Source organism: Pelobates fuscus, chromosome 3 (assembly GCF_036172605.1).
Source record: "Pelobates fuscus isolate aPelFus1 chromosome 3, aPelFus1.pri, whole genome shotgun sequence".
Taxonomy (NCBI): Eukaryota; Metazoa; Chordata; class Amphibia; order Anura; family Pelobatidae; genus Pelobates; species Pelobates fuscus.
The window spans coordinates 318,589,588-318,616,440 of record NC_086319.1 but is presented as its reverse complement, the minus strand read 5'-3'; the positions used below and the strand labels follow the sequence as shown (position 1 = coordinate 318,616,440).

At 41.4% G+C, this 26,853-nt stretch overlaps 1 protein-coding gene across 1 annotated transcript in view; it reads right to left on the bottom strand.

Moving 5' to 3' along the window:
• Nucleotides 1-26,853, bottom strand: part of LOC134603180 (aminopeptidase N-like) — a 92,247-nt gene that overhangs the window by 43,040 nt on the left and 22,354 nt on the right. The window contains exons 7-10 of the mRNA XM_063448913.1: nt 14,249-14,392; nt 13,643-13,708; nt 2,217-2,282; nt 1,160-1,338 (exon numbers count right to left, since the gene is read on the bottom strand). Coding sequence (XP_063304983.1) covers nt 1,160-1,338; nt 2,217-2,282; nt 13,643-13,708; nt 14,249-14,392 — 455 coding nt within the window. The remainder of the gene's footprint in view (nt 1-1,159; nt 1,339-2,216; nt 2,283-13,642; nt 13,709-14,248; nt 14,393-26,853) is intronic.

Sequence of the window (26,853 nt, the reverse complement as noted above, 5' to 3'; positions counted from 1 at the left end):
GACCGGAGTGTTGCTTTAATAGTACCCAGAATATCTTGTGTCATATTTGCTCTTCTCAGTCCTTATGTAATCAATCCAGGGAAATGTTTAAATGGTCTCCTACTTTTCTTTTCCTACCTTGGGCACATGTTGCCTTTGTTGTTAAAACGCAGCCATTAAGCACTGTAAATACCAACAACTGGTAGATATTTGTGGCTAAAAATAAAATGACTGGAATCCATGATCCACCCCTGGATTTAAATTAAAAAAACATTGTTTTCCAATGTATTCCCATAGCATCTCCGCCATGACACCATAAGCACTTTGCTCACTTTCAGCATTTCCACTCACTTGACATGCATAGTTATTTATTGAAAGGCATATACACTATCCTTGTAGATAGCCATTAGTGTTTCATTGTATTTCATTAATGAATACATTTATTTTTGAATTCAGGATGAACTGAGATTCTGCAGTTGTTGGCTATCTTTTCCGCTTTAGACCTAGATATATCAGGTGTAATTTTAATTCAGCAATAGGTGTAAATTTTTTTTTTTTTACCGTATAGCATTTTCTAGCTTGGAAACAGCTGATAATAGCTAAAGAAAAAGACAGCCATTTTAGAGTTTACAGACTTAATGGAAGATGATTGAGTTAAACTTTAAATCCTTATAAAGAATTGTGAACACCTCGTGTGGGCTAGATTCTATTAAAGCAATAAAAATGATCTCTGGCAAGTGAACTATAGTTTTCCTATTGACTACTATAGAATAATTGTTGTTCAGTTACCAGAGATTTCTGAACAGTCCCGTATCTAGTCCTCTATCTGGATTTTTATATGGTCTTGCCAATCATTCCATGCTCAACATTGATGAGTGGGTTGGTGCTTGGCACTTATACAATAATATAACCAATTCTTAAATATATGTATTGTCTTAATAATATACATTCTTACTTTTACCATCTTCCCTATATGAATAAACGTTTACTGAAATGGATCCTAATTACTTTTTCCCCAATATTTAAATGCAATACATACTGACAAACATATTTATGTTTAAAGAGTGATTCTGGAACAATGCTCCAAATGTATGGCAATCATCATTGGTAATTGTTCTACTTTTATGGCTTTGTATCAAAGCAACATTTTACACATCTCCCTGTTTAGTGTTCTACTTACCTAAACTCTGAAGGGCGCGTTACTGTGGAGTCAGGATCCAGGAGGAAATGTTTCTGAGTTACAAGTCCAGTTGTAGTGTCAATAGTCACCACTGGAAATCCCATCTGTAGAACCCATGTGTCCATGATATTGGCGACTGGTTGAGGCAAGTCTAAGGAATGTGATGTTGCATCCACTGCCTGAGATAAAGATTAATATATTTAAATAATATATCACAAAATTGTTAAATGGATACAAGGTTGAAGTTGTACATTGACAGTTAACTAGATTCCCAATGACTGTATATATATATATATATATATTTCTTAATCGTATATAATATAAGTTAATATGATTTATATTTGCAAAAAAATTGTTGCAGCTATATGCGGTATTGTCAGCACAGCAACACTGATTTCAAAGGAATGTCAACAGGAAATGTGCGTTTTTTCTGCTCACTCTCTGTCAAACTTGTGCACATGGTAAACAACATTCACTGCGTACAAACTAGAACATCCCTCTCCTCTCTCCAGAGAGCCTGACTGAAAGACAGATAGGCTCATGTCTGGTATAAGTTTAAATGTAAATATTAGTTATTTATATTATATTAATATTTTGTTCTATACATTATCAATAGAGCACATTAAAATGAGTGTCACTTGCTACACTTGAATTACTTCTCTCCTAACTAGATGAATATATTGGGCAACTTTCATTTGCATTAAAGCCTCTCATACATTTCCATTTGCGCCTGTTTTAAACCTTCCTAGAAACATGTCCCCTTGCCAATGTTAAATTCTACACTTCCACTTTTCTATAGAAGCACTGGAAATGGAGAGTGAGTGTAAAGGACCACTTAAGTCATCTAGGCCAATTCACTTTAATGAAGAGCCAAGTTCCTGGGGAGGAACTTTGGACTGGACCATTGCTGATGAGGTCAGGCCTCCTCCATGACGTTATAGGAGGTGGAGAGGTTATCAGCTTTTGCAAATACAAGATAGATAACTGCATATTTGTAAATTTGAAGTGATTTCTTAGAATGCAAAGAATGCATTCCAAATTCCAACAATGTGCTTACTGCTTGCAAATGAGTCCACAAATCACTGTACACCGTGTTATCATATTCAAACGTTTTCAGGTATGTCTGAAAAAATAAATAAAAACAACATTATTATTTATTTGTCACGTTCAGAGTAAATGATGTGGAACAAAACTGCAGATTTCTTAGGACTTTGATCTTTTATTAAGACACTTAGATGGAACTGAGACTTCAGTTCCAGAATTACAGTTACTGTTTCTTTAAATAATAAACGGTTTGTTTCATTTAGCATTGACAAGGTTCAGAATTCTTTAGAGTCCGTTATTCTTGTTAACAGTTCAAATTATAAGAGATTATATACATTGGAATTATCAGTAGCAAGAATGGTGCAGCAAAACATAAATAGTACTTGATTTGAGGTATGCTGTAGCAGGCTTGCTGAACACCTTGACAGCAGACTTTAGTATGATGAAATAAGATTATCTGTAGCAAGACAGGTACAGCTGAACTTGAATAATACTTGATTTGAGGAAAGCTGTAGCAGGATTGATGGACAACTTGATAGCAGACTTTAGTATGCAGAAATAAGATTATCTGTAGCAAGACAGGTACAGCTGAACTTGAATAATACTTGCTTTGAGGAAAGCTGTAGCAGGATTGCTGGACAACTTGATAGCAGACTTTAGTATGCAGAAATAAGATTATCTGTAGCAAGACAGGTACAGCTGAACTTGAATAATACTTGATTTGAGGAAAGCTGTAGCAGGATTGCTGGACAACTTGATAGCAGACTTTAGTATGCAGAAATAAGATTATCTGTAGCAAGACAGGTACAGCTGAACTTGAATAATACTTGATTTGAGGAAAGCTGTAGCAGGATTACTGGACAACTTAATAGCAGACTTTAGTATGCAGAAATAAGATTATCTGTAGCAAGACAGGTACAGCTGAACTTGAATAATACTTGATTTGAGGAAAGCTGTAGCAGGATTGCTGGACAACTTGATAGCAGACTTTAGTAAGTTGAAATAAAGCTTTAGCATTGTAAGCTCTTAACTCAGAGACTGTAAGTTACTTAACTTCTAGAAGTAGAGGGATTGTGTCCCCAGCTCTCCTCAGAGGCGGTTGCTTCAGTGAATGGTTGCCGAGAGTGCTGGTAGTTGTCTATGATGAGGAGAGATGATGGGGACTTGAATATTCCTCCAGTCCGGTCTAGTAGCGAGTGGTCGTCTCAGCGAGGTATGTGAGCCGGTGAGTTTGGCGCGGTACGCGTTTCAATAATCCAGCGTCTATCAGCTGGTGCGGTCGCATTAAATAGCAGACCGCGGCAATGGGGGTGTGGCTAAGCTCCGTCAAACCCGGAAGTATGAGGAGACATCGGGAGGCTTAAGGCCTGACAGTACCCCCACCTTAATGAGCAACCTCAGGGTGCTATCTCAACATGGTTTAGAAGGGTAGCGTCTATGAAAAGCAGAAATCAATTTATCAGCATGGATTCCAGAGGAGTTTTCCCAAGTGTCTTCATCAATTCCATATCCCTTCCATCTAATGAGGTATTGTAAAGAGCCACGATGAATCCTTGAATCTAGAATTTTCTGAATCTCGTATTCTTCTTCACCCTGAACTAAAACAGGATCAGGAGAAGTAGTTACAGCTCCATGGAAAGGAGGATGATGAGTTTTAAGTAAGGATACATGGAAAACAGGATGAATTTTCAAAGTAGACGGAAGCTTCAATTCAACAACATTACAGTTGATTATTGACTTAATTGGAAATGGACCATGAAGAAGGGAACTTAACTTCTTAGATGGCCAATTTATGAAAATGTCCTTTGAGGAAAGCCAGACAAGATCCCCAATTCCATAATCGGGAGAAGAGTTTTCTTTAATATCAAATTTTTTTCTTTGAGTGGATGATGCAAATTCCAAAAGTTCATGTAAAAATTTGAATAAGGATGACATATGAGAGATTTGATTCGAAACAGAAGAATTAGACGAAAGATTTGTTTGAGCAGGAAACAAGGAGGGATGAAATCCATAGTTGGAGAAAAATTGAGTCATCTTGCTATTAGTATGATAGGAGTTGTTGTAAACGAATTCTGCCATGGGCAACCAGGTAATCCAATCATCTTGTAAGTGAGAACAATAACATCGTAGATATTGATCTAAGCATTGGTTGACTCCTTCAGTTTGTCCATTAGTTCGGGGATGATATGCTGATGTCAGTTTACGTTGGATATGAAGAGAAGCACATAATGCGTTCCAGAATTTGGAGGTAAACTGAGTCCCTCGGTCTGAAATGATTTCGTCAGGCAGTCCATGAAGTTTTACAATATTGTCAAGAAATAATTTTGAAAGTTCAGAGGATGAGGGTAACATCTTTAAAGGGATAAAATGGGACATTTTCGTGAAGAGGTCCACTACCACTAGAATGGTGGTATGCTGTTGAGAAGGGGGAAGATCCACCAAAAAGTGCATAGAAATGGATTGCCAAGGTTTTCCGAGAATTGGTAGGTTCAATAATTGACTACTTAGGTACTGAGGTCCTTGTTTGGATCTTTGGCAGATTGAACAGGTTTTAACATATGATTTAACGGTTTTGTCTTGATGAGGCCACCAATAATATCTCTTGGACAATTCAAGGGTCTTTTTTTTATACCTGGATGATCTGCCAGGTAAGAATCATGAATAAAATTGAGCACTTGATTTCTGAAAGCAGGAGGTACATAAATTCGGTCCTTGAAATAGTAGAGACCGTCTTTCTTCGATAGTTTAACTGATGTAGGAAGATTAAGAGCATCTTTACTGAGTCCTTTTATGTCGTCGAGAAGGGAAGATAAAGTCCCAACGACTGTATGAGGAGGAGGTTCCAGTTCGGTGTCCGAATAACAAGAGGTTATAGCTGGTTCTTTAGTAGGCTGAAGGATTGGAATATGTTGCAAGCATGTTTCCTTGCAATAATCGGAGTTAAAGGTAAGAGAAAAGGGGGACCAAGAGATTTGAGGGTTGTGGTTCCTTAACCAGTTGATCCCTAATATAATAGGAAAAAACGGTGATGGGATAACATCAAATATAAGATTTTCAGTATGAGTATGATTGGTGGTTACTTTTAGAGGGATGGTTTCATGAAGTATTGGTCCCGATGAGATGAGGGACCCGTCAATCACTCTAACAGGAACAGAAGTTCTTTTACGAATACAAGGAATTGTATTCTTTGTTACAAAGGCTGAGTCGATGAACACTCCATTTGCACCGGAATCGATGACAGCCTTAGTCATAATTTTATTAAAGGGCACGGAGGCTCATATTATGCTTATCTCTTTCTTTAATATACCTCAGCAGCAAAGAAAAAAGTTTTTAAAAACATTAAAAGAATCAATTAGGATAGGTACTCCAGGGGTTAACCTAGTATGCTATCCTTAGCCAATAGGAACAGTCCATGTATCCATGTCCACCCATGTGACCTCTCTTCTCCCTCTTTCTTTGCTGCTGCCTCAGCTAAGTATCACCTAATTTTAGCTCTCTGTATTTGAGTTAAATTATTGTTGATTTTTGGTTGTAATAGATTGATTTGTGTTCATATTACTGTTTTACATTAATATTGTACATTATTTGCTGATTTCAGGGAGGTTTTTAGTGTCCCTTTATAGGGATTTCTATAGGTAGAGGAGGGGCAGCCCTGGTGTTTACTGGGGCTTATGCCCCTAACTTCGTACTGTGGACCGGGCTTTTTCCTCCGGTCCAAGTAACACTCTCCCCCCTCCCCTATCCCGCTGGGTAGTTTATTACCCGCAATCTGTCAAGTTTTATTTCCCTCATAGCTTCCGCGGCGGCCGGCTTCAGTGCGGACATTTCACTGAGCCGCCCGCGCATGCGCATTCGCGGTCGCATAGCGCGGCGGCCATTTTCCCCTCTAACGGCAGAAATTTGCCGCGCTTTTCTCCCGACGCTCCCAACCCACTGGGCGGGAGCGCGAGGAAGGGGTAGTGGCTAATAACTGTCAGCCAGCCTAGTGTCCCTTTGCAGCCATTTCGGAGGGAACACTAGGTAAGCTGACAGCTTGTTTGTGCCTTGCCCTATCTCCTCCAATTTTAGTTACCTTTTAAGGTAAATTCTTCCCTGTGTCCTTGATTACTAATATTAAAAGGACAATATTGTACTGCATCACAGCAGTTATAATTAAATTGTTTATTCCGAGGGCCAATATTACTGTGCAAAATTAGTGACTTTTGGAGCAGACTTAATTATATATATATAATGCAGCAGCCTAAGGAACAAGAATGTGCCAGGACGGCTGCGAGCAATAAGGACACCACACATGGTGGGTCCCTTGCCCCACAACCTATCTCCCCTCTAGGGGAAGAGGTGGCGTCTGGGGAACAATTGAACTCTGAAGAGTTCCATTCCTTATTAGATGCAACCATGACTAAATCAGTCACGCAAGCAATCTATACGGCTATGGGGGCGATGTCTGACAATCTGACCCTATCCATTAGTAATGCCATTATGGCGTCTGGTCATAATCACAGAGGCCCCAGCTCCAAGGCCCAAGATGAAAAGCCTGCCCCCCTTAGCGGTTGCAAGGCTACTAAAAAGACCCATTATATGGGAAAACAAACCTCCAAAACTGATTTTACGGACAGGTTGCGCCCTGTCACTGATGAGGACGTGGGGCCCCCACGTAAGAGAGCCTCCCACCGGGCAAAAACGGTGAGGTCATGGAAATGGGCAAAAGCCCAAACAGAAATATCCGACACTGATTCGGACCAAGAGGAGGTATTGAGCGAGCCAGAAGAGATGGGCTCATTGGAATCGGAGAACTCTTCTCCAGAGCACAGTTTAACTGGCAAAACAGCCAACAAAGGCCAAAAGCCAGCGGATGATTTAATTATTTTAGATCCGCAAGGGGAACCCCTATTTAATCCTGATGACCTTCAGCACCCGAGGTCGACCGAATGGTTTCCTGCTGACCATGTGGCCCAATATATAGCGGCCAGAATTAGGAAACCCCTGGACAAAGGTACCAGGAATAAGTTGAGGGCAGAATGCCCACGCCCGACGGTCCCGGATATGGCTTGCGCCACACCGGAATTGGACCCCAAAATTGCCCAGTTTCTGGGTAAATCGGGCTGGAAAGCCAAGAAAGGGCTGGATTATTCTCTGCGCCATTGCCAGGACAAGGTGCTGGATTCCTTAGGCCCCAGTGCAAAAATATTCGACATGGTCGAAGCGGCACTTTCAGGGGACACACCAGTGGACCTTTTGGCCATCAGAGAGTGGGCACAGCGCTCTATATGCCTGATTGGCAATTCCAATGCGGCACTTTGTACAGAAAGGCGCAAAGCGGTTCTTATGAAAATCGACCCTAAGCTGGTCAACATGGCATTGTCTGAACCTGGACCGCAGGCGAAAGGCCTCCTTTTTGGAGACAATTTTGTCAAAGAATTAGGCAATTACGTTAATACATTCACAGCCCTGGACAAAGCACAAACAAACTTAAAGCGTGTGTTCGCCCCAAAGGTTTTTGGGGGGGCTGGCAGACAACGGGGCCGTCTGTCCAGCCGTTCATCTAGGAGCTCCTACCGGGGCTACCGAGGCTCCTCTTCACCAAGATTCCCACAGGTGGAAACCAGAAACCCCTCACCCTTCTTCCCTGTCAGGGGCAGGGCATGGCAACCCAGAGGACGCAGAGGCGCCACTTACGGCCGACGGCCTTATGGTGAGTACCTTTCAGAATTCCCATTCTTGTACACCATATGTGGGGGGCAGACTATCCCAATTCATCGAGGCATGGCACAGACTAACGTCCGATGCCTGGGTCCTCAACACAGTGGGGGGGTACCACATAGAATTTGTTCAAACCCCAGTCCAAACTTCGGTCCCTCGGCCAATTGTGTTTACCCCACAAGACAGGGAACTCGTGTCAAAGGAAATAGAATTATTAAAGGAGAAAGGCGCGATCTATCAAGTCGCACCTCACTCTCCAGGTTTCTTGAGCAACCTATTTCTTATCCCCAAAAAGGGAGGAGGTATGAGACCAGTGATAAACTTACGCCCACTCAACGCATATGTGCGGTATCGCCATTTCAAAATGGAAGGGATTCATTGCCTGCGAGACCTCCTCAGGCTGGGAGACTGGATGGTCAAATTAGACCTACAGGATGCCTACCTCGCCATCCCCATAGCGGAAGAATGCCACCACTTCCTGCAGTTCCAATGGAAGGCTCAAATGTGGAGGTTTCGCTGCCTCCCTTTCGGCCTGTCATCGGCTCCATGGTGTTTTACGAAACTGTTGAAACCGGTAGTGGCGCTGCTACGCAGCAGAGGAGTGCGCATGATCGTCTATTTGGACGATATACTGATCATGGCTCAAGACGCACTCCTACTCCAACAACACCTAACTTGGACAATTACACTTTTAAACAACCTGGGATTTCTATGCAACTGGGAGAAGTCAGTTCTGACCCCTTCACAGTCCATAGAATTCCTAGGATTCAACATAGAAGCGGTCCAAGGAACCTTGAAATCAGGGCCCTACAAAGATTGAAAGCGGCCCAACTACAATCAGGTCAATCTTACTCAGACTCCGTACAGCTCGATCACACAGCCAAAGAGGAACTCAAATGGTGGCTGCAGCACATGGAAGCGTGGAATGGCAGAGCAATCTTTGGCAACGCTCCAGATTGTATAATAGAGTCCGATGCCAGCACACAGGGCTGGGGAGCGCGTTGTGGTCGTATTTCAACAGGCGGAAGATGGTCCCAATCGGAAAGGATGCTGCATATCAACAGCCTAGAACTTATGGCAGGAGCATTTGCTCTGAAAAACCTTTTAGGTGCCAAGACACACTGCTCCATCGTATTAAGGATGGACAACATATCAGCGGTGCAATATATCAACCGCCTTGGCGGCACCAGGTCCAAAATCCTAGCAGATTTAGCCACGGAATTCTGGCAATATTGCCTGGACCGCAACATATCGGTACGAGCCGAGTACATCCCAGGCCTCACGAATGTTGTAACGGACTGGAATTCCAGATATCTGCGGGACGCCAGCGATTGGCGCCTGAATCGCGGAGTATTTCTACGATTACAGGACCTGTGGGGCCCACTGCACATGGATCTGTTTGCGTCTCGTTTGAACACGCAACTACCGAAATTCTTCAGCTGGAGACCAGACCCAGACGCAATAGCTACGGATGCGTTCCTCCAGCCATGGCCGACCAGAAAACTATATGCGTTTCCTCCATTCGCTCTGATAGCACGAACCCTAGTACATCTCTACCGCTCTCAGACGACGTTGGTCCTGATAACACCATTCTGGACAACACAGCCATGGTTCCCTTCTCTCATGGAGATGTCTATAGATCTTCCCAGACTACTCCCAGAATACCCATACCTTTTGTCGGACCCCGAAGGGAACCCACACCCACTGATGATGCAAGGGCACCTCAGGCTGTTAGCGTGGCTCCTATCAGGGGACCATGGGTCGTCCCGGAGGTTCCACAGACAACGTTGGAATTATTGGCGGGAGCCTGGGCCCCAGGAACCAGGAGATCCTACAGTCGAGCATGGAACTCCTGGAGTGGTTGGTGCTTGGAACAACAGGTGGATCCCGTATATGCTCCTGTGAATTACCTGCTACGTTTCCTGACATACTTATATGATCAAGGCCTAGCTTATCGTACTATTAATGTCTATAGGTCAGCAATTTCGGCTGGACATCAAGGCTGTGAAGGAACACCAATAGGGAAGCACTTATTGGTGTGTAGACTCTTACGCGGAGTGAGGTTCGCAAGACCTCCACAACCCAGATATGCATCAACGTGGGACGTAAACCTAGTCCTAAATTTATTGGAATTATGGCCACAGAATTCTGACCTTACACTTAAACAGCTATCAGCGAAACTGGCCATGCTCTTCTGCTTGATATCTTGCAAAAGAGTATCCGATGTGAGGGCATTGGACGTGGATGCACGTTCGTTCACCCCATCAGGGGTCACTTTTAATATTACCAGACGGACAAAAACAAAGATTACTACGGTATCTTACCCAGCATTCCCTCACAATACAAACCTATGCCCAATAGCGTGTCTCAAAGAGTATGAAAAACGGACGCAACCATTTCGGAACCCTAATCGGCACGAACTATTCCTAGCTATCAACACACCACATCAACCAGTAACCTCGGTTACCATAGCCCGATGGGTAAAATGGGTGATGACATCCGCTAACATTGATACATCCATGTTTGGAGCACACTCCACTAGAGGAGCTATGGCGACTAAAGCATTTAATCTGGGATGCAGGTTGGAAGACCTGTTGCGGACGGCCGACTGGTCAAGGGAATCCATGTTTAAAGAATACTATTTTCACCCTACAGAACACATAACATCATCAGTCATTGCTCAGCTTTGAACTAGCATAATATGAGCCTCCGTGTCCTTTAATAAAATTACCAGATTTTACTAATTTCATGACGTAAAGTCATGATTTTATAAAGGACACGGAGGCGAATATTAGCCCACCCGGTAAGTATCGCGAAACAAACATGATAAGTATCGCGAATTATGATTAGAATATCAAGAAAGATGTGAAATCCCACCCAGTAAATTGTATGACTAGTAATATTGTGGGTTGGTATGAAATGTAATGAATGAACTAGAATGACTCTAAAACAATATCGCTTACAGTAGAACATATGGTCTGTAGAGGTTCATATACTATAGGATTTAACCTTCATAACTGCGACACACAGTTGCTAGACCACACATTACCATTTCTTTTTTCTCTCCTTTCAGCTTAACGAATCACAGTAAATGATATGGTTGATCGAGTTTCATCTCAATTCAATTGGTTAAAGTTCATTGTTGGTTATGAAGATGAAGGTCAACGCACAGGTTATGGACCCAGTATCTACGCAAGTTGAGGAATTGAAGCTTCGGCATGATCAAAGAAAGAGGGAGAAGAGAGGTCACATGGGTGGACATGGATACATGGACTGTTCCTATTGGCTAAGGATAGCATACTAGGTTAACCCCTGGAGTACCTATCCTAATTGATTCTTTTAATGTTTTTAAAAACTTTTTTCTTTGCTGCTGAGGTATATTAAAGAAAGAGATAAGCATAATATTCGCCTCTGTGTCCTTTATAAAATCATGACTTTACGTCATGAAATTAGTAAAATCTGGTAATTCTTTTATTGTCCCACTGTAATATGAGAATGATAGGGGACATTTGAGTATTTGCTGTAGAGGGGAGTGCACTTAGGATGGAAGAGGCATGAGTCTGCCTACTGCCCTTTATCCGTTTCAATAAAGGGCAATCAGAGACCAAATGAACTTGAGAGGCACAATACATGCAGAGGTTTAATATACGTCTTCGATTTTTCTCTTCAGGAGTGAGGGGACTTCTTATTACCCCTATTTCCATAGGTTCGGTTGGTAAGGATGAGTTGTCAGAAGGCTTTGGAGGATTAAATGATTTTTTCCCAATTGAAGTTGAGAGAGCCTTTTCGGCCTTTCTTTCTCTAAGCCTTCTGTCAATGCTGATCAATAGATGAATCAGAGCATTCAAAGTAGTAGGGAGTTCTATTCTAGATAGTTCATCCTTTACAGCTTCAGATAAGCCGATTCGAAATTGGTTGCGCAATGCGATGTCATTCCATTGCGTTTCTACTGCCCATCTTTTAAACTCAGCGATATAATCTTCAACGGGTCTTTGTTTTTGCAGCAAAGTTCTAATTGTTAATTCAGCAGTATTTTGTTTGTATGGATCTTCATAGAGAAGAGACATGGCTTTAAAGAATTCCTCCAGTGAATCTAAGATGGGGTCATCATTGTCCAAAAAGGAATGGGCCCAGGACATAGGTTCACCTCTCAGAAATGAGATAACTGAAAAAACCTTAGATCTTTCTGTGGGATAAGATCTAGGTTTTAAAGCAATCAATAATTTGCAGGAATTAAAAAACTCCCTATATTTGGAACGATCACCATAGAATTTTTCAGGGTTACATACAGCAGGATCGCTAGTTGAGTGCAGAACAGTATGAGGAGAATGCGTTTGTAAGTCTCTGACATAAGTGAGAAGTCTTTCATTTGTAACCTGCAGGTCTTGCACACCTTGGTTAAGTGAATCGACTCGTTGATTCAGCAAAAATACTTTAGAATCGAAATCTGCTGGTTCCATTACAAAGGCTGGATTATTCTGTCACGTTCACAGTAAATGATGTGGAACACAACTGCAGATTTCTTAGGACTTTGATCTTTTATTAAGACACTTAGATGGAACTGAGACTTCAGTTCCAGAATTACAGTTACTGTTTCTTTAAATAATAAACGGTTTGTTTCATTTAGCATTGACAAGGTTCAGAATTCTTTAGAGTCCGTTATTCTTGTTAACAGTGCAAATTATAAGAGATTATAAACATTGGAATTATCAGTAGCAAGAATGGTGCAGCAAAACTTAAATAGTACTTGTTTTGAGGTATGCTGTAGCAGGTTTGCTGAACACCTTGACAGCAGACTTTAGTATGATGAAATAAGATTATCTGTAGCAAGACAGGTACAGCTGAACTTGAATAATACTTGATTTGAGGAAAGCTGTAGCAGGATTGCTGGACAACTTGATAGCAGACTTTAGTATGCAGAAATAAGATTATCTGTAGCAAGACAGGTACAGCTGAACTTGAATAATACTTGATTTGAGGAAAGCTGTAGCAGGATTGCTGGACAACTTGATAGCAGACTTTAGTATGCAGAAATAAGATTATCTGTAGCAAGACAGGTACAGCTGAACTTGAATAATACTTGATTTGAGGAAAGCTGTAGCAGGATTGCTGGACAACTTGATAGCAGACTTTAGTATGCAGAAATAAGATTATCTGTAGCAAGACAGGTACAGCTGAACTTTAATAATACTTGATTTGAGGAAAGCTGTAGCAGGATTGCTGGACAACTTGATAGCAGACTTTAGTAAGTTGAAATAAAGCTTTAGCATTGTAAGCTCTTAACTCAGAGACTGTAAGTTACTTAACTTCTAGAAGTAGAGGGATTGTGTCCCCAGCTCTCCTCAGAGGCGGTTGCTTCAGTGAATGGTTGCCGAGAGTGCTGGTAGTTGTCTATGATGAGGAGAGATGATGGGGACTTGAATATTCCTCCAGTCCGGTCTAGTAGCGAGTGGTCGTCTCAGCGAGGTATGTGAGCCGGTGAGTTTGGCGCGGTACGCGTTTCAATAATCCAGCGTCTATCAGCTGGTGCGGTCGCATTAAATAGCAGACCGCGGCAATGGGGGTGTGGCTAAGCTCCGTCAAACCCGGAAGTATGAGGAGACATCGGGAGGCTTAAGGCCTGACATTATTGTTTTCAAATTACAAATAATTTGGAATTAAAGCAGAGAGTATATGCCTCATGTTTAAATTTATAATACAAATATATGATGTATTGCACTTTATTTGGCAGGTACGTACAGCCAAGCCTTTAACAAACACTTCCTCGGAGAGAAAACTGGACAGCATCCGAATCACCGAAGCACCCTAGATGAGAATGAGAAGATAAATAAAATATGCACGTAATTCATAGTGATATCTCTACAATATAGTTATTTGTATGAGGTCTTTTGTCTATGTGATCTGCACTCAGTGATTCAACCTATCCTTCAGAAAGTCATGGGCTGTCTACCCTTTCCACAGATCTTTGTAATGTCTCCTTCCTTCTTATTTGATATTGTTGCTGCCTCCTTCCTTCCTACAAAGACTTGTATCATCCTCGTAGACTTTTGACCAGCAGCCTCTGGGCAAATGTCAACATTATGGCTCTAGGTATAGGTTACACTAATGCTAATTTAGTTAATGTTCCATTACTAGAATTTATATACATGTTGTCATTTGAATTGTGTATAATAAAATACTTGTAGTGAGATAGAGAAAATGCATTTTGACTTTAATTTGCATTTCTTTAAAAGAAACTAAAATGTTATATTCTGCAGAGGTTGTGATTAGAGCATACTAAATGTCAGTAACCTGTTGGCCTCCAGTTGATATAACTGCTGTGGATATATTTATCAATGACCTCACCTTGCTATAACTGATAGCATCATAGAGTTGACTTATTTCATCTGGAGTGTTCACCTCTTCCTCTTTCGATGTCAGTGGATGAGAAGACGCCAGGGCATCAAGTGCCATTGCTCTATATACATCATTAAGCACTATCAAATCTTTCTGTAAGAAATTGAGCAACATATTAGACCTATAGTTACTGTTACTGATACACGAATAGCTTTGGTGAATGATGACCCTTTCATGTCATCTATATGGCTGTTTAGATAAAATGCAGAAATAAAATAAAAGACTTAAGTAATATTGAAGGTTGTCCTATAGTAGTAATTTCACTAATAGGTATTGGGAATATTATTGTGGAATTGAAGTAGATATAATTGCCAAATTGCCAAACTCGCCACAGTAAAGTAGTACAGTAGTCTTGTGTGTAACATTTAAGATGTTGCATGTTTAAGGGGTCTATGTGTCTGCACTATGTAAACCTGAAGCCAATTACATATGTGTTTGTGTGTCAATTAACTATAGGCACTAAATGCATACACCTGGAGTTATTATATTACTATTATTATTTTTATATTAACCTTCCATATTCCTTTGCCTTTAGACCAGTGGCAAGCAACCTTCTGTACTCGAGATGTTGTGGACAATATTTCTCTTGATTCTTTCTCAGCATTATGGCTATAAGAGCATTATGGATGATGTAGTCCATAACATCTGTAGTACAAAAGGTTGCTTACCCTTGCTTTAGACCAGTGTTTCCCAATTGGTGTTCCGCGGACACAAATGGGGTTCAGCCAAATTTCAGGAAACAAAATGGCCACCACGATAATTGAGGCGGGCGGCGAGAGAGCTGAGCAGGGGAGAGTGTTCCCTCGCCGCCCTCCTCAATTATCGTGGCAACCATTATCACAGCATGCACAGCAGTGATGCCAGAGCCGGAATATGACGTCACTCTGGCATCACTAAGAGGCGCGCGAGGGAGCTGAGCAGGATGATCACAGCTCCCTCGCCGCCCGCATGCCAGCCGCTCAGCCTACTGGACCAGCCCCACTGGACCCCAGGGACTGCACGCCAGCCACTCAGACCAGCAAAATAAAAAAATTGTGTGTGTGTCTGTTAAGGAGTTTGTATGTGTGTTTGTCAGTGAATGTGTGTGTGTGTGTATGTGTGTTTGTCAGTGAGCGTGTATGTGTGTTTGTCAGTGAGTGTGTGTGTGTATGTGTGTTTGTCAGTGACAATGTATGTGTGCTTGTCAGTGAGAGTGTATATGTGTTTGTATGTGTGTCTGTCAAAGAGTATGTGTGTTTGTCAGTGAGAGTGTATGTGTGTCTGTTAAAGAGTATGTGTGTCTGAGTGTGTGTCAGTGTGTGTATCTGTGTGTCAAGGTTGGTGTATGTGTCATTGTGTGTATCTGAGTGTGTGTGTGTTTTATGTCAGTATGTGTGTATTGGGGGTTGTGTGTGTGTGTGTGTGCCAGTGTATATCAGTGTGTTTGTATGTGCCTATGTGTGTGTATGTATGGAAGTGTGTGTATCTGAGTGTGTTAGTGTGTATGTGTTAATGTGTGTATCTGAGTGTGTGTATGTGCCAGCATGTATCTGTGGGTGCAAGTTTGTGTATATGGCACTGTGTGTATTTGTGTGTGTGTATTTGTGAGTCAAGATGTGTGTATGTGTCACTGTGTGCATCTGAATGTGTGTATGTGTATCTGAGTGTGTGTATCTGTGAGTCAAGGTGTGTGTGTCTGTATGTCAGTGTGCATTTCTGTGTGCCACTATTTGCCAGTGTGTGTGTATCTGTGTGTCAGGTACATACATATACAGACACAGATACACACTGACACACAGATACACACACTGACACATACAAACACAGATACACACTTTGACACACAGATACACACACCATGACACACAGATACATGCACACACACACACACACACACACACAGATATACACACTGTGCATCAAGGTGTGTGTATCTGTGTGTCAGTGTGTGGATCTGTGTGCCACTTTGTGACAGTGTGTGTGTGTGTATCTGTGTGTCAGATACATACACACACATAGATACGCATTGACACACAGATACACACACTGGCATATACAAACACAGATACACACACCTTAACACACAGACTGCACAAATTTTTATTTTATTTTTTACCTGGGGAGAGGTGGAGGGGAGGGGGGGGGGGTATTCCACAATGTTGATACACTATGTCAAAGGGTTCCACTGGAAAAAAAATAATTGGGAACCACTGCTTTAGACTATACTTCATTCTGGTTCCCTCAACTTAGGTTTGTCTCATTTGTATGCTGATATGCCCAGAGAGTTTTTAGTTAAAGGGATACTGTGGCAAACATTCCCTTGCCACAAACTCCTGGAGGAATGTGAAGGCTAGCCTGTTTCTGATGCCCCTTGAGTGTGTGATGATAGTCACCATCACATGGAGCAGAAGGACACTTTACTGATTTGTTCCTATGTCTAAGTCACCCTGTGCCCATTATAGGTGCAGGATGTTGATAATGTGTTTGTATATTGTTAATTGTTTTGTGTGCTCTCCTGTCCATGCTAGATACCAACGAAGTGGATTTAGCTATGGAGCCTGTATAGCGCCTTCTGTTCGTAGCAACAGCTATATGCACTACATGAGTAGCAAGGCTTGTTAATTTGCATATTCAGGTAGATTTGCATATTGCTAATTCTGCAGGCAGTGGAGATATTTTGTGTAGATTGTGGTAGATTGTGAAGAAGCACATTTGGCTTTACTTGTGTGGATAAGCAGCAAATATTTAGAAAATATCAGTTACTTGAAACAGCATGATGAAACAGAATGATGAAAGGTAAAAGGAAGAGAGACCAAGAGCAAGTAAAAAAAAAAAAAGAAAGAACTTCCTTCCTGTGAGTGTACCAACAAGTCCATATGCATTTATAAACCATACTCTGAACTGCACAGCACTGTCTACAGCTCAAGTGCTAAGTACATACATATTATGCAGTACATGATGTAGTATTTCCCACAAGGAAAACAAGGCATTTGCCAAGGGGGGCGCCATAAAATGCCACCCCAAGATCCCAGACAAATGCCTTGTTTGCCTTGTGTTCTGGGGCTGTCCGCCTTACTGTGAGTGAGTGAGTGTAGCTGTCAGTGTGTGTCTGTGAGTGAGAATGGGTGTTCCTGTAAGTGTGTGTATGTCATTTTATGTGTATCTGAGAGTGTGTGCCTGTCAGTGAGTGGGTCTGTCAGTGTGTGTCTGTCTGTGAAAGTGTGTGTTGGTTAAACAGTGTGTGCCAATGACTGTATGTGTGTGCCAATGACTGTATCTGTCAGTGAGTGTATATCAGTGCATGTATCAATGAGGGCATGTGTCTGTCAGTCAAAAAAATGGCCATGACACGAATTGAGGGGGCAAATTTAGATTTTGGGGGTGCCCGACTTTAGTCGTTCCTAGGGCAGCACAAATCCAAAATACACCACTGCCAACACCCCTTCTCAACAGCATGTGCAGAATTATGTGACATTCAGCTTCTTTTGTAGTAAACAATGATGCCCCCTTGGCAACAGTTTGGTGAGTGCGTCTACAGTCATCTTTTCTGATGGACAACACTGAATGTCAATAACTCCTTGCTCTTGTGTGTCCCTGAGCAGATGAGGTTTTCAACAATTTCATATGCATATATAAACAGTACTCTAAACTGCACAGTGCCATCCACAGCTCAAGTGCTAAGTATATACATATTATGCAGTAAATGATGTTCTATTTCCCAACAGTTCTCACTAGAGATGTCGCGAACATAACATTTTCCGTTCGCAAGTGGCGAACGCGAATTTCCGCAAATATTCGCGAATGGGCGAACCGCCAAAGACTTCAATAGGCAGGCGAATTTTAAAACCCACAGGGACTCTTTCTGGCCACAATAGTGATGGAAAAGTTGTTTCAAGGGGACTAACACCTGGACTGTGGAATGCCGGAGGGAGATCCATGGCAAAACTCCCATGGAAAATTACATAGTTGATGCAGTGTCTGGTTTTAATCGATAAAGGGCATAAATCACCTAACATTCCTAAATTGTTTGGAATAACGTGCTTTAAAACATCAGGTATGATGTTGTATCGATCAGGTAGTGTAAGGGTTACGCCCGCTTCACAGTGACAGACCAAACTCCCCGTTTAACGCACCGCAAACAACCGCAAACAGTCCATTTGCACAACCGCAAACTCCCCATTTGCACAAGGTTAGATACCAAGCTAGCCATGTCCCGTTCCTTGTCCTCACTGATGTCATTGTCTCTCTTCCTCCACCCAGCCACGTACAACACCAAGGGTCCCCGAAAGGTGGCAACAAGCCCCCTGGGATGCCTGCTGTGTTTGGTCTTCCACCTCTTCAAAGCCACCTTCCTCCTCTGACTCCTCTTCTTCAGACTCCTCTCTCTGCGTTGCCTCTCTCTGCGTTATTATAAGGTGTGTTAAGTAGTACTATTCCTATCAGTTTAATCCCTGTTACGTCCCCTATCAGGGGACGTGTATATGGCATCGATTTTAGGAACCGGGAAATGGAAAAAGATGCTTGGTTGGTCCTCCTACTTCAAATTTGGGGCACTGCGAGTGTAATCTAATGTGCCACCAGATAGGAGTGGTGTGTTAAGTAGTACTATTCTTATCAGTTTAATCCCTGTTACGTCCCCCTCATCAGGCCTTTTTTAGTTGAATGTATCGCCCACTGTCAGTCCCTTCAGGATCTATCCCTCATTCATCGTAATAAAGGTGAGGTAATCTAGACTTTTTTGACCTAGGCGACTTCTCTTCTCAGTGACAATACCTCCTGCTGCACTGAAGGTCCTTTCTGACAGGACACTTGAAACGGGGCAGGCCAGAAGTTCTATCCCAAATTGGGATAGCTCAGGCCACAGGTCAAGCCTGCACACCCAGTAGTCATGGGGTTCATCGCTCCTCAGAGTGTCGATATCTGCAGTTAACGAGTCAACTATGTCCTCAGAACTTTTCAGGGTACGTGGCCTCTGAACACTGGGCATTATTCTAGGGCCAAAGGGAATCACAGCACCACGCCCACGACGGCCCCTGCGGGGTGGCCTGCCTCTGCCTGTCATTTTTTTTTCGATTAGTGGTACTATGCATGCAAGCTACTGTGACAACAGATATGAGTGGCACTGTGCACTGGTGAGTTGCACTGGTGTGACACTGCCCTGGCAGGCCCTGAAACGCACACGTGTGAAGGAAACTGACTGCTATTATATTACAGTCAAAAAAGTTAGTTTTTTTAAAATGCAAGCTATTGTGACACCAGATATGAGTGGTGGCACTGGGCAAGTGGGCACAGTATACGCTGTGAGCCTGACACACGCTGGCAGGCAGGCAACTGCAATTAGATTACACAGGGAAAAAAAAAGCAGACTGATGTTCTAGCCCTAAAAAGGGCTTTTTGGGGTGCTGTCCTTACAGCAGAGATCAGATGAGTCCTTCAGGACTGTAGTGGACACTGAATACACTAGCCTAGCTATCGATTTCCCTATTCAATCAGCAGCAGCTACACTGTCCCTCCTCTCACTAAGAATTCAGCTTCCGAATGAATCTAAAATGGATGCTGTACAGGAGGTGGGAGGGTCTGGGTGGGAGGGTCTGCTTCTGATTGGCTGGAATGTGTCTGCTGACTGTGAGGTACAGGGTCAAAGTTTACTCAATGATGATGAATAGGGGGCGGACCGAACATCGCATATATTCGCCCGCCGTGGCGAACGCGAACAAGCTATGTTCGCCAGGAACTATTCGCCAGCGAACTATTCGGGACATCTCTAGTTCTCACTATAAGTTACATGTAAGGAGCATAAACATAAAGTTTTGTATGTTAGTTCCTTTTGGAACTGTGTGTCCTGTGTGGAAATGTAGGGATTCCAGTCACAGAGTTGTCGTACCTGTTGGCTTGTGGCACGATCCCTCTAGCCCTGGGATGAATCAAGAGAACTAGGCCTGAGAGTCGCAAGTGTCTTTATAAAGGCAATAGCAAGCACTATAAGCAGAGCTGCAGCAGAATAGGTAAATGGGACGATACCTGCCTGGAAGAAGGGCTGCAGCAGAATAGGCAGAGAGGACGATACCAACCTCTCAAAGGAGAGCTGCAGCCTGATAGGGTGGAAAAGTTTTAGAGAGACTTCAGCTAAGCCTCGGCGACTGGGGTTAAAGCACTCCAGGCTCCCTACTCCAACAGCTAGAAAGTGGATTTGGAGGTACTCGGTCGGAGCACATTATCTTCGTCACGTTTGGTGGTACCGCTGGCATGGCTTCCTAGCATTGGAGAAACAGAACACCACTGGGACTCCAGCACATCTTCTGGAGGGAGTGACCACAGAGTTGGGCTAGACAAGCATGGCGTCCAGCAATGCTGACTCAGAGTTTGCTAAGTAGATGAGGGGGTTGCTAGCTATCTATGGGCCCAACCTCTCGGAGGAGAGCATATGGTACACTTGGGCTGGGGGGACTGATAAACTGCAATAGAAAGTGGAGTGGCACGGTATGTTACAGGTAGAGGAGACGATCGGCCTCTCTCCCCAGCAGCAGTGTGAATTACAGGGAGAGGAGAGTATCGTCTTCCCTCCCCAGTGGCAGTGTGCATTACAGGGAGAGAAGACAGTCAGTCAGTCTCTTGCCCTATCGGCGGTGTGAGTTGCATGGAGAGGAGAAAGTTGGTCTCCATCCCCAGCAGTGTTGTGAGTTTCAGGGAGAGGAGAGTATCGTCCGCTATCCCCAGTGACAACGTGCTTTACAGGGAGAGGAGACAGTCAGTCTCCCTCCCCAGCGGCAGTGTGAGTTACGGGGAGAGGAGACGGGCGGTCTCCCTCCCCAGCAGTAGTGTGCGTTACAGGGAGAGGAGACATTTGGTCTCTCTCCCCAGCGGGGTTGTGTCATGCCGGGAGACGAGAGTATCGTCCTCCCTCCCCAGCAGCGGTGTGAGTTACTGAGAAGATGGTCAGTCTCCCTTCCCAGGGACAGTCGCAGTTAATTGGAGCCTGTCTCCCTCCCCCGTGGCAGTATGTGCAACTGGAAGCAGAGACGGTCGGTCCCCCACCCCAGCGGCAGCTAGAGCAACCAGGAGTGGTGACGGTCGTCCCCCTCCCCAGCAGCTGTGTGTTGTGCCAGGAGAGGAGAGTATCGTCCTTCCTCCCCAGCAGTGGTGGGAGTTGCAGGGAGAGGAAAAGATCAGTCAACCTCCCCTCCAGCAGCGGAGCGAGTTACCGTGAGCAGAGACAGTCTATCACCCTCCCCAGCGGCAGATGGTTTTGCTGGGAGTGGAGACAGTCAATCTCCCTCCCCAGCGACAGTTGGAACTACAGGGAGTGGAGACGGGCATCTCCCGCCCTAGCAGCAATATGAGCAATCGAGAGAGGAGACAGTTGGTCCCCCTACCCAGCGACAACTTGTTTCATCTGAAGTGGAATATAGTGGCCTTCCCTCCCAGTGTGACAATGGAGCTACAGAATGGAGCTTGTAGCAGGAGGCTGCCAGGGTGACTGAACATTTAGGGTAAGGATGCCAGACTAACACAGACACTGACCAATTGGAGGTCTGGGATCTGGTTATCCTCCCTTTAAAGGAGGATAACCAGATAGCGCTCCCTTGCCAGGAACTCCTGGAGGAATGTGAAGCCTAGCCTCCTGCTTACAGACTATGGGCCTTGTCCTGAGGCCACATGCTTGCCCTGAACTACATTGTGTGACGGTAATGATCACAGATTATTTGTTCCTATGTCTAAGTCATCATGTGCCCATTATAGATGCAGGGTATTCGTAATGTGTTCATGTATTATTAATTGTTTTGTGTGATCTCCTGTCCTGCTGATGCTTGTTACTAAGTAGATTATGGAGCCTGTATATTGCCCTCTGTTGGTAACAACAGCTATATGCACTACCTGAATAGCAAGGCGTGTTAATTTGCATATTCAAGTAGATTTGCATATTGCTAATTCTGCAGGCCAGAGAGATATTTTGTGTTAATTATTTTCTTCCCCATCCCCTTATAAATATGTCATTGTGTTGCTGTATGTTGTCTGATATAATTTGATTAGCATTTTTATTGAGTTCTCACCATAAGTAACATGTAAGGAGCATATGGCCTAGACCCAAGAAAATATAAAGTATTGTATGTTTGTTTCTTTTAGAACTGGGTGTCCTATGTGGATTTTTAGGGATCTTAGTCGCAGATTTATCATACCTGTTGGATGGCTGCATGATCCCTCTCGCCCTGTGATGATTCAAGAGAACTAGGCCTGAGAGTTGCAAGTGTCTTTATAAAGGCAATAACAAGCACTATAAGCAGAGCTGCAGCAGAATAGGCAGAGGGAACAATACATGCCTGGAAAAAGTGCTGCAGCGGAATAGGCAGAGGGGTGGAAAAGATCCAGAGAGACCCCAGACAAGCCTCACCGACTTTGGTTAAAACGCACCAGGCACCCTCACCAATAACTAGGAAGCGGATAAGGCGGAGGTACTCGGTCGAAGTACAAGAGCTCCATCATAGATACTAAAGGCATATTTAGCTTAATGAAGCAGTTTGATGTACATAGATAATGCCCCCGCAGTCTCACTGTTTAATAATCTGCCATTTAGGAGTTAAATCACTTTTGTTTCTGTTTATGTAGTCATTTTTACACCTCCTCTGACTGTGACTCACACACCCTGCATGAAAAAATGGTTTAATTTTAAATCAGATGTTAACTTACATTCAAAGTATACATGACTAAGATTTCAGGCCAAAACACTGTATTTTTATTTCTCTTTTTCTGTTTCTAATAAATCTGTTTTAAGTTCCAACCCTATTGAACCTTCAGACTCTATTTTTTTTACTTTGTTTTTTTACCTGCTCTGTAAATTGTACTTTAATCACACAAAGGAGGCTTATGTGGGTTCTAGAAGGCTTGTAACACAGCAGAAGACAAGAAAACAGATTAAACAGACAGTGCAATAGAGGAACCTAGAATATCTAGGTTTATTCCACCTACACTGTAAAAACTGAGCAAATCCATTGCTCTAGAAATTGTGAGTTAAATTTTCTCAAATATAACACAGAGACTATATACGCTTTCCTCTTTTCCATATATGTATGTGAACATCGCTGGAGAATAAGTGAACCAACAATATCACTGCGTCAGGACTATACTACCTAATTCCTGAAAATTTGAACTTTAATGTAAAGATCTACACTTATGAATGCACTTACTATATTCTTTGGCACTTTATGTACCATTTATTAGTATGAATTTCTCTTTATTGAAATAATTTTTTCCTTTTCTTTTCTTTTTCAAAAACATTCATAGATACACAAATATATTTTTGTTATCATCAGTGTAAATACGTATAAAAATTACAATACTTAACACATGACAAGACATACCTAACAGACATAACAATCATTAACAATTATTGGCTGGAATCTATAGATTGGAGAAAAGAACCATATCATCTAACATATCAAAAAAGAATTAATATTCATTGAAAACGTTCTTTAATCTTTCTTATCCAATTATCAAAATGATGGATATATTTTCTATCATTATTTAAACATGCAACTCCTCTCTCCATTTCAAGCTGGAATAACAATTGAGCTATAAATTGTTTCCTATCTGGTGTGGTTGTTTGTTTCCAAGTTCTTGCTATTAGTATCTTCGCTACAATAAAAGAATGGATGATCAGTATTAATTGATCTTTGGGGAGTCTATCCCAGTTGAAATGAAGTAGACCTACCTGTGGACATTTTTAATATTGAAAAACTCTAAAAAACAATATATTGATTCCCATAGAGTGGAAATTTTTGGACAGCTCCACCAGATATGTAACCTATCTCCCTCATGTGATAGGCATCTCCAACATAGGGAGGAATTAGATGTTGATATTTTAGCCAGCCTTGTTGGTACTAGGTACCACCTATGGAGAACTTTAAAGAAAGTTTCAATTAAATTTAAACAATGTATATGTTTTCTAAGTAATGTCATAGGTGTGCACCAAGTCTTATCAGATAGTTTAATATTAAGATCTTTTTCCCATTGTTTTTTAGCTGTGGGCTAAGTATCTGAGTAAATTTGTCTAATCAAATCAGTTGCAATAGAACATATTGATTTTGTTTCCTTTTTTATCAAAAATCCTATAATACCAAGTTATTTATGTTGCTTTCCTTTCTTAATAAGGACTCATTTAGAAATCCTCTTACTCTCATGTAAGAAAAGATTTCTATGTCAGAGAGATTAAATTTAGATTTAAAATTATTAAATGGCAGCAATTTGCTATTTTGAAGGAGATCTTTGATATAGATCTCTTTATCAACTCTCCATTTGGAGAGGTGTATATCTGGAATAACTCTTTCCATAGCCCGGATATTTGCTCCTTCAATAATTTTTTTTGATATCTTATGTAATTTTTTGATTCGTTGCCATTCTTCGATAAGATGGGATACGATCATAGAGTTGAATTGCATTAAATGAATATTATAATTAGTCTTATCATCCCAAATCAGGAGAGCTAGATTGTTCTCTTTTGTTCTAATTGATTCTATCTGATACCAGGGATGTTTTCTTGAATCTGAAATATAGAATGTATGTATATGGGAAACAATATTAGCACTGTATATATCTTTAATGAGTGGAAAGGCCATTCCTCCTTGATTCAATTTTTTTGTTAAAACTTGGGATTTTATTCTTGGTGTTTTTCCATTCCAAATAAAGTTAGAAAATGAATATTGGAGCATGTCTAGCCAAGGTTTTGGAACTTTCAATGGAATCATGTTAAAAACATAGGCCTATTTGGGGATAACATATGCTTTTATTGTGTTGACTCTTCCCCACCAAGAAATTTCCAAGGAGCGCCATTCTTTTAGAGTTTTATTGGTGTATTTTAACATTTTTTTAGAAATTAGTCCCGTAATAGTAATTCCTAAATATTGGAACTCTTTTTTAGTCCACTGGAAGTTATATTTCCCTTGAAGAGAACCTAGCATATGGGAATTTATATTAATTGTTAAAGCTATAGTTTTATGAAAATGTATCTTATAATTTGATACATCTCCGTAGTTTTTAATCTCTTGCATTAAATTAAAAAGTGAAATATCAGGATCTGTTATTGAGATTAATATGTCATCTGCGTAAATTTTCTCTGATAGTTATAGCAAATGGTTTGATTGAGAGAACGTATAGCAAGGGCGATAGTGGGCACCCCTGCCTCGTTCCGTTGTTAATATCAAACCATTCTGAGCATATATCATACCCTATTATTCTTGCTGATGGGCCTTTGTAAAGAGCCTTGATTGCAAGTACAATCCAACCTTCCAAGCCGAATGCAGTCAAAACTCTATTCAGATATCCCCATCTGACCCTGTCGAAGGTCTTTTCTGCATCAATCGACAGGGTCAGAAGGGGCGTCTCTGTTAATTGAGCATATTCAAATAAATCAATGATTCTACGGGAATTATCACTAGCGTGGCGACCTTTAACAAACCCTATTTGGTCTATATGTATCAATTCAGGAAGTAATAAATTAAGTATTTTAACATCTATATTTATTAAAGAAATAGGCCTATAATTTGTTATTTCTGTTGAAACTTTGTTAGGTTTCAAAATAGGCTTTATATTGGCCCTTAATATTTCTCGTGCTATTTTGCCTGAAGAGGCAATTTCGTTGAACGTTGCAGTTATATTAGGTATAATAATTTTTTTGAATATTTAAAAAAATAAATTAGAAAAACCATCTGGGCCAGGCGTTTTTGATGATTGTAAATTATTTATGGTTTCTTCTACTTCAGTCTGTGATATTTTTTGATTAAAATTTTCTCTTTGGAGTGAGGTAATTTTAGGAATTATTAATTTTAGTATTTCTCGATGGCCTGATCTGTGGAGATATGATGTAAATTATATAGCCTTTCTTATCTATTTAGTTTTTAATCGTTTTAAATTGAATTCGATTCTTTCAAGAATCCTTTGATTTATGATATTTTTATATTTTTTAATTAAAACTATTGTATCCTGAGAAAATTTCTTATTATTTTGCGCTTGAAGTTTGTATAATTGTAGTTGAGTTCTGATAATTGAGTTTTTTCATAACTTGCAAGTTTTATTAAATAGCCCCTAGTAACCGCTTTATATGTACACCATACATTTTGGTTGAATGTAGTATCCGGAAGATTTTCAGCAAAAAATAATTCAGGAGATTTTTTATATATTCTATATTTTGTTTTTTTGCTAATTAGGAATCGTTGAGTTTCCATGGTGAAAAATATTTTTTCCCATTTTCTTTCATTTCTAATATAAGAAATTTATGGTCTGACGATGCATTGATCTCTTTTTTAATAGATTTGACTAATTTTATAAGGTCAGAGTCACCCCAACACATATCTATTCTTGCTGAGGTTTTATGGGCAGATGAAGTATGGGTATAGTTACGGTCCGTGGGATGGAAAATTCTCCATAAATCAAAAATATTGTTTCTTTTAGCCAAATTACATAATGAAGATGCTTGATTGGCAAGATTTTTATCTGTAAGTTGGCCAGGTTTTATTTGTTTATCTAATTTAGGATCAGCCACACAGTTAAAATCTCCTGCTATTAATAATATTCCTTTTCGGATT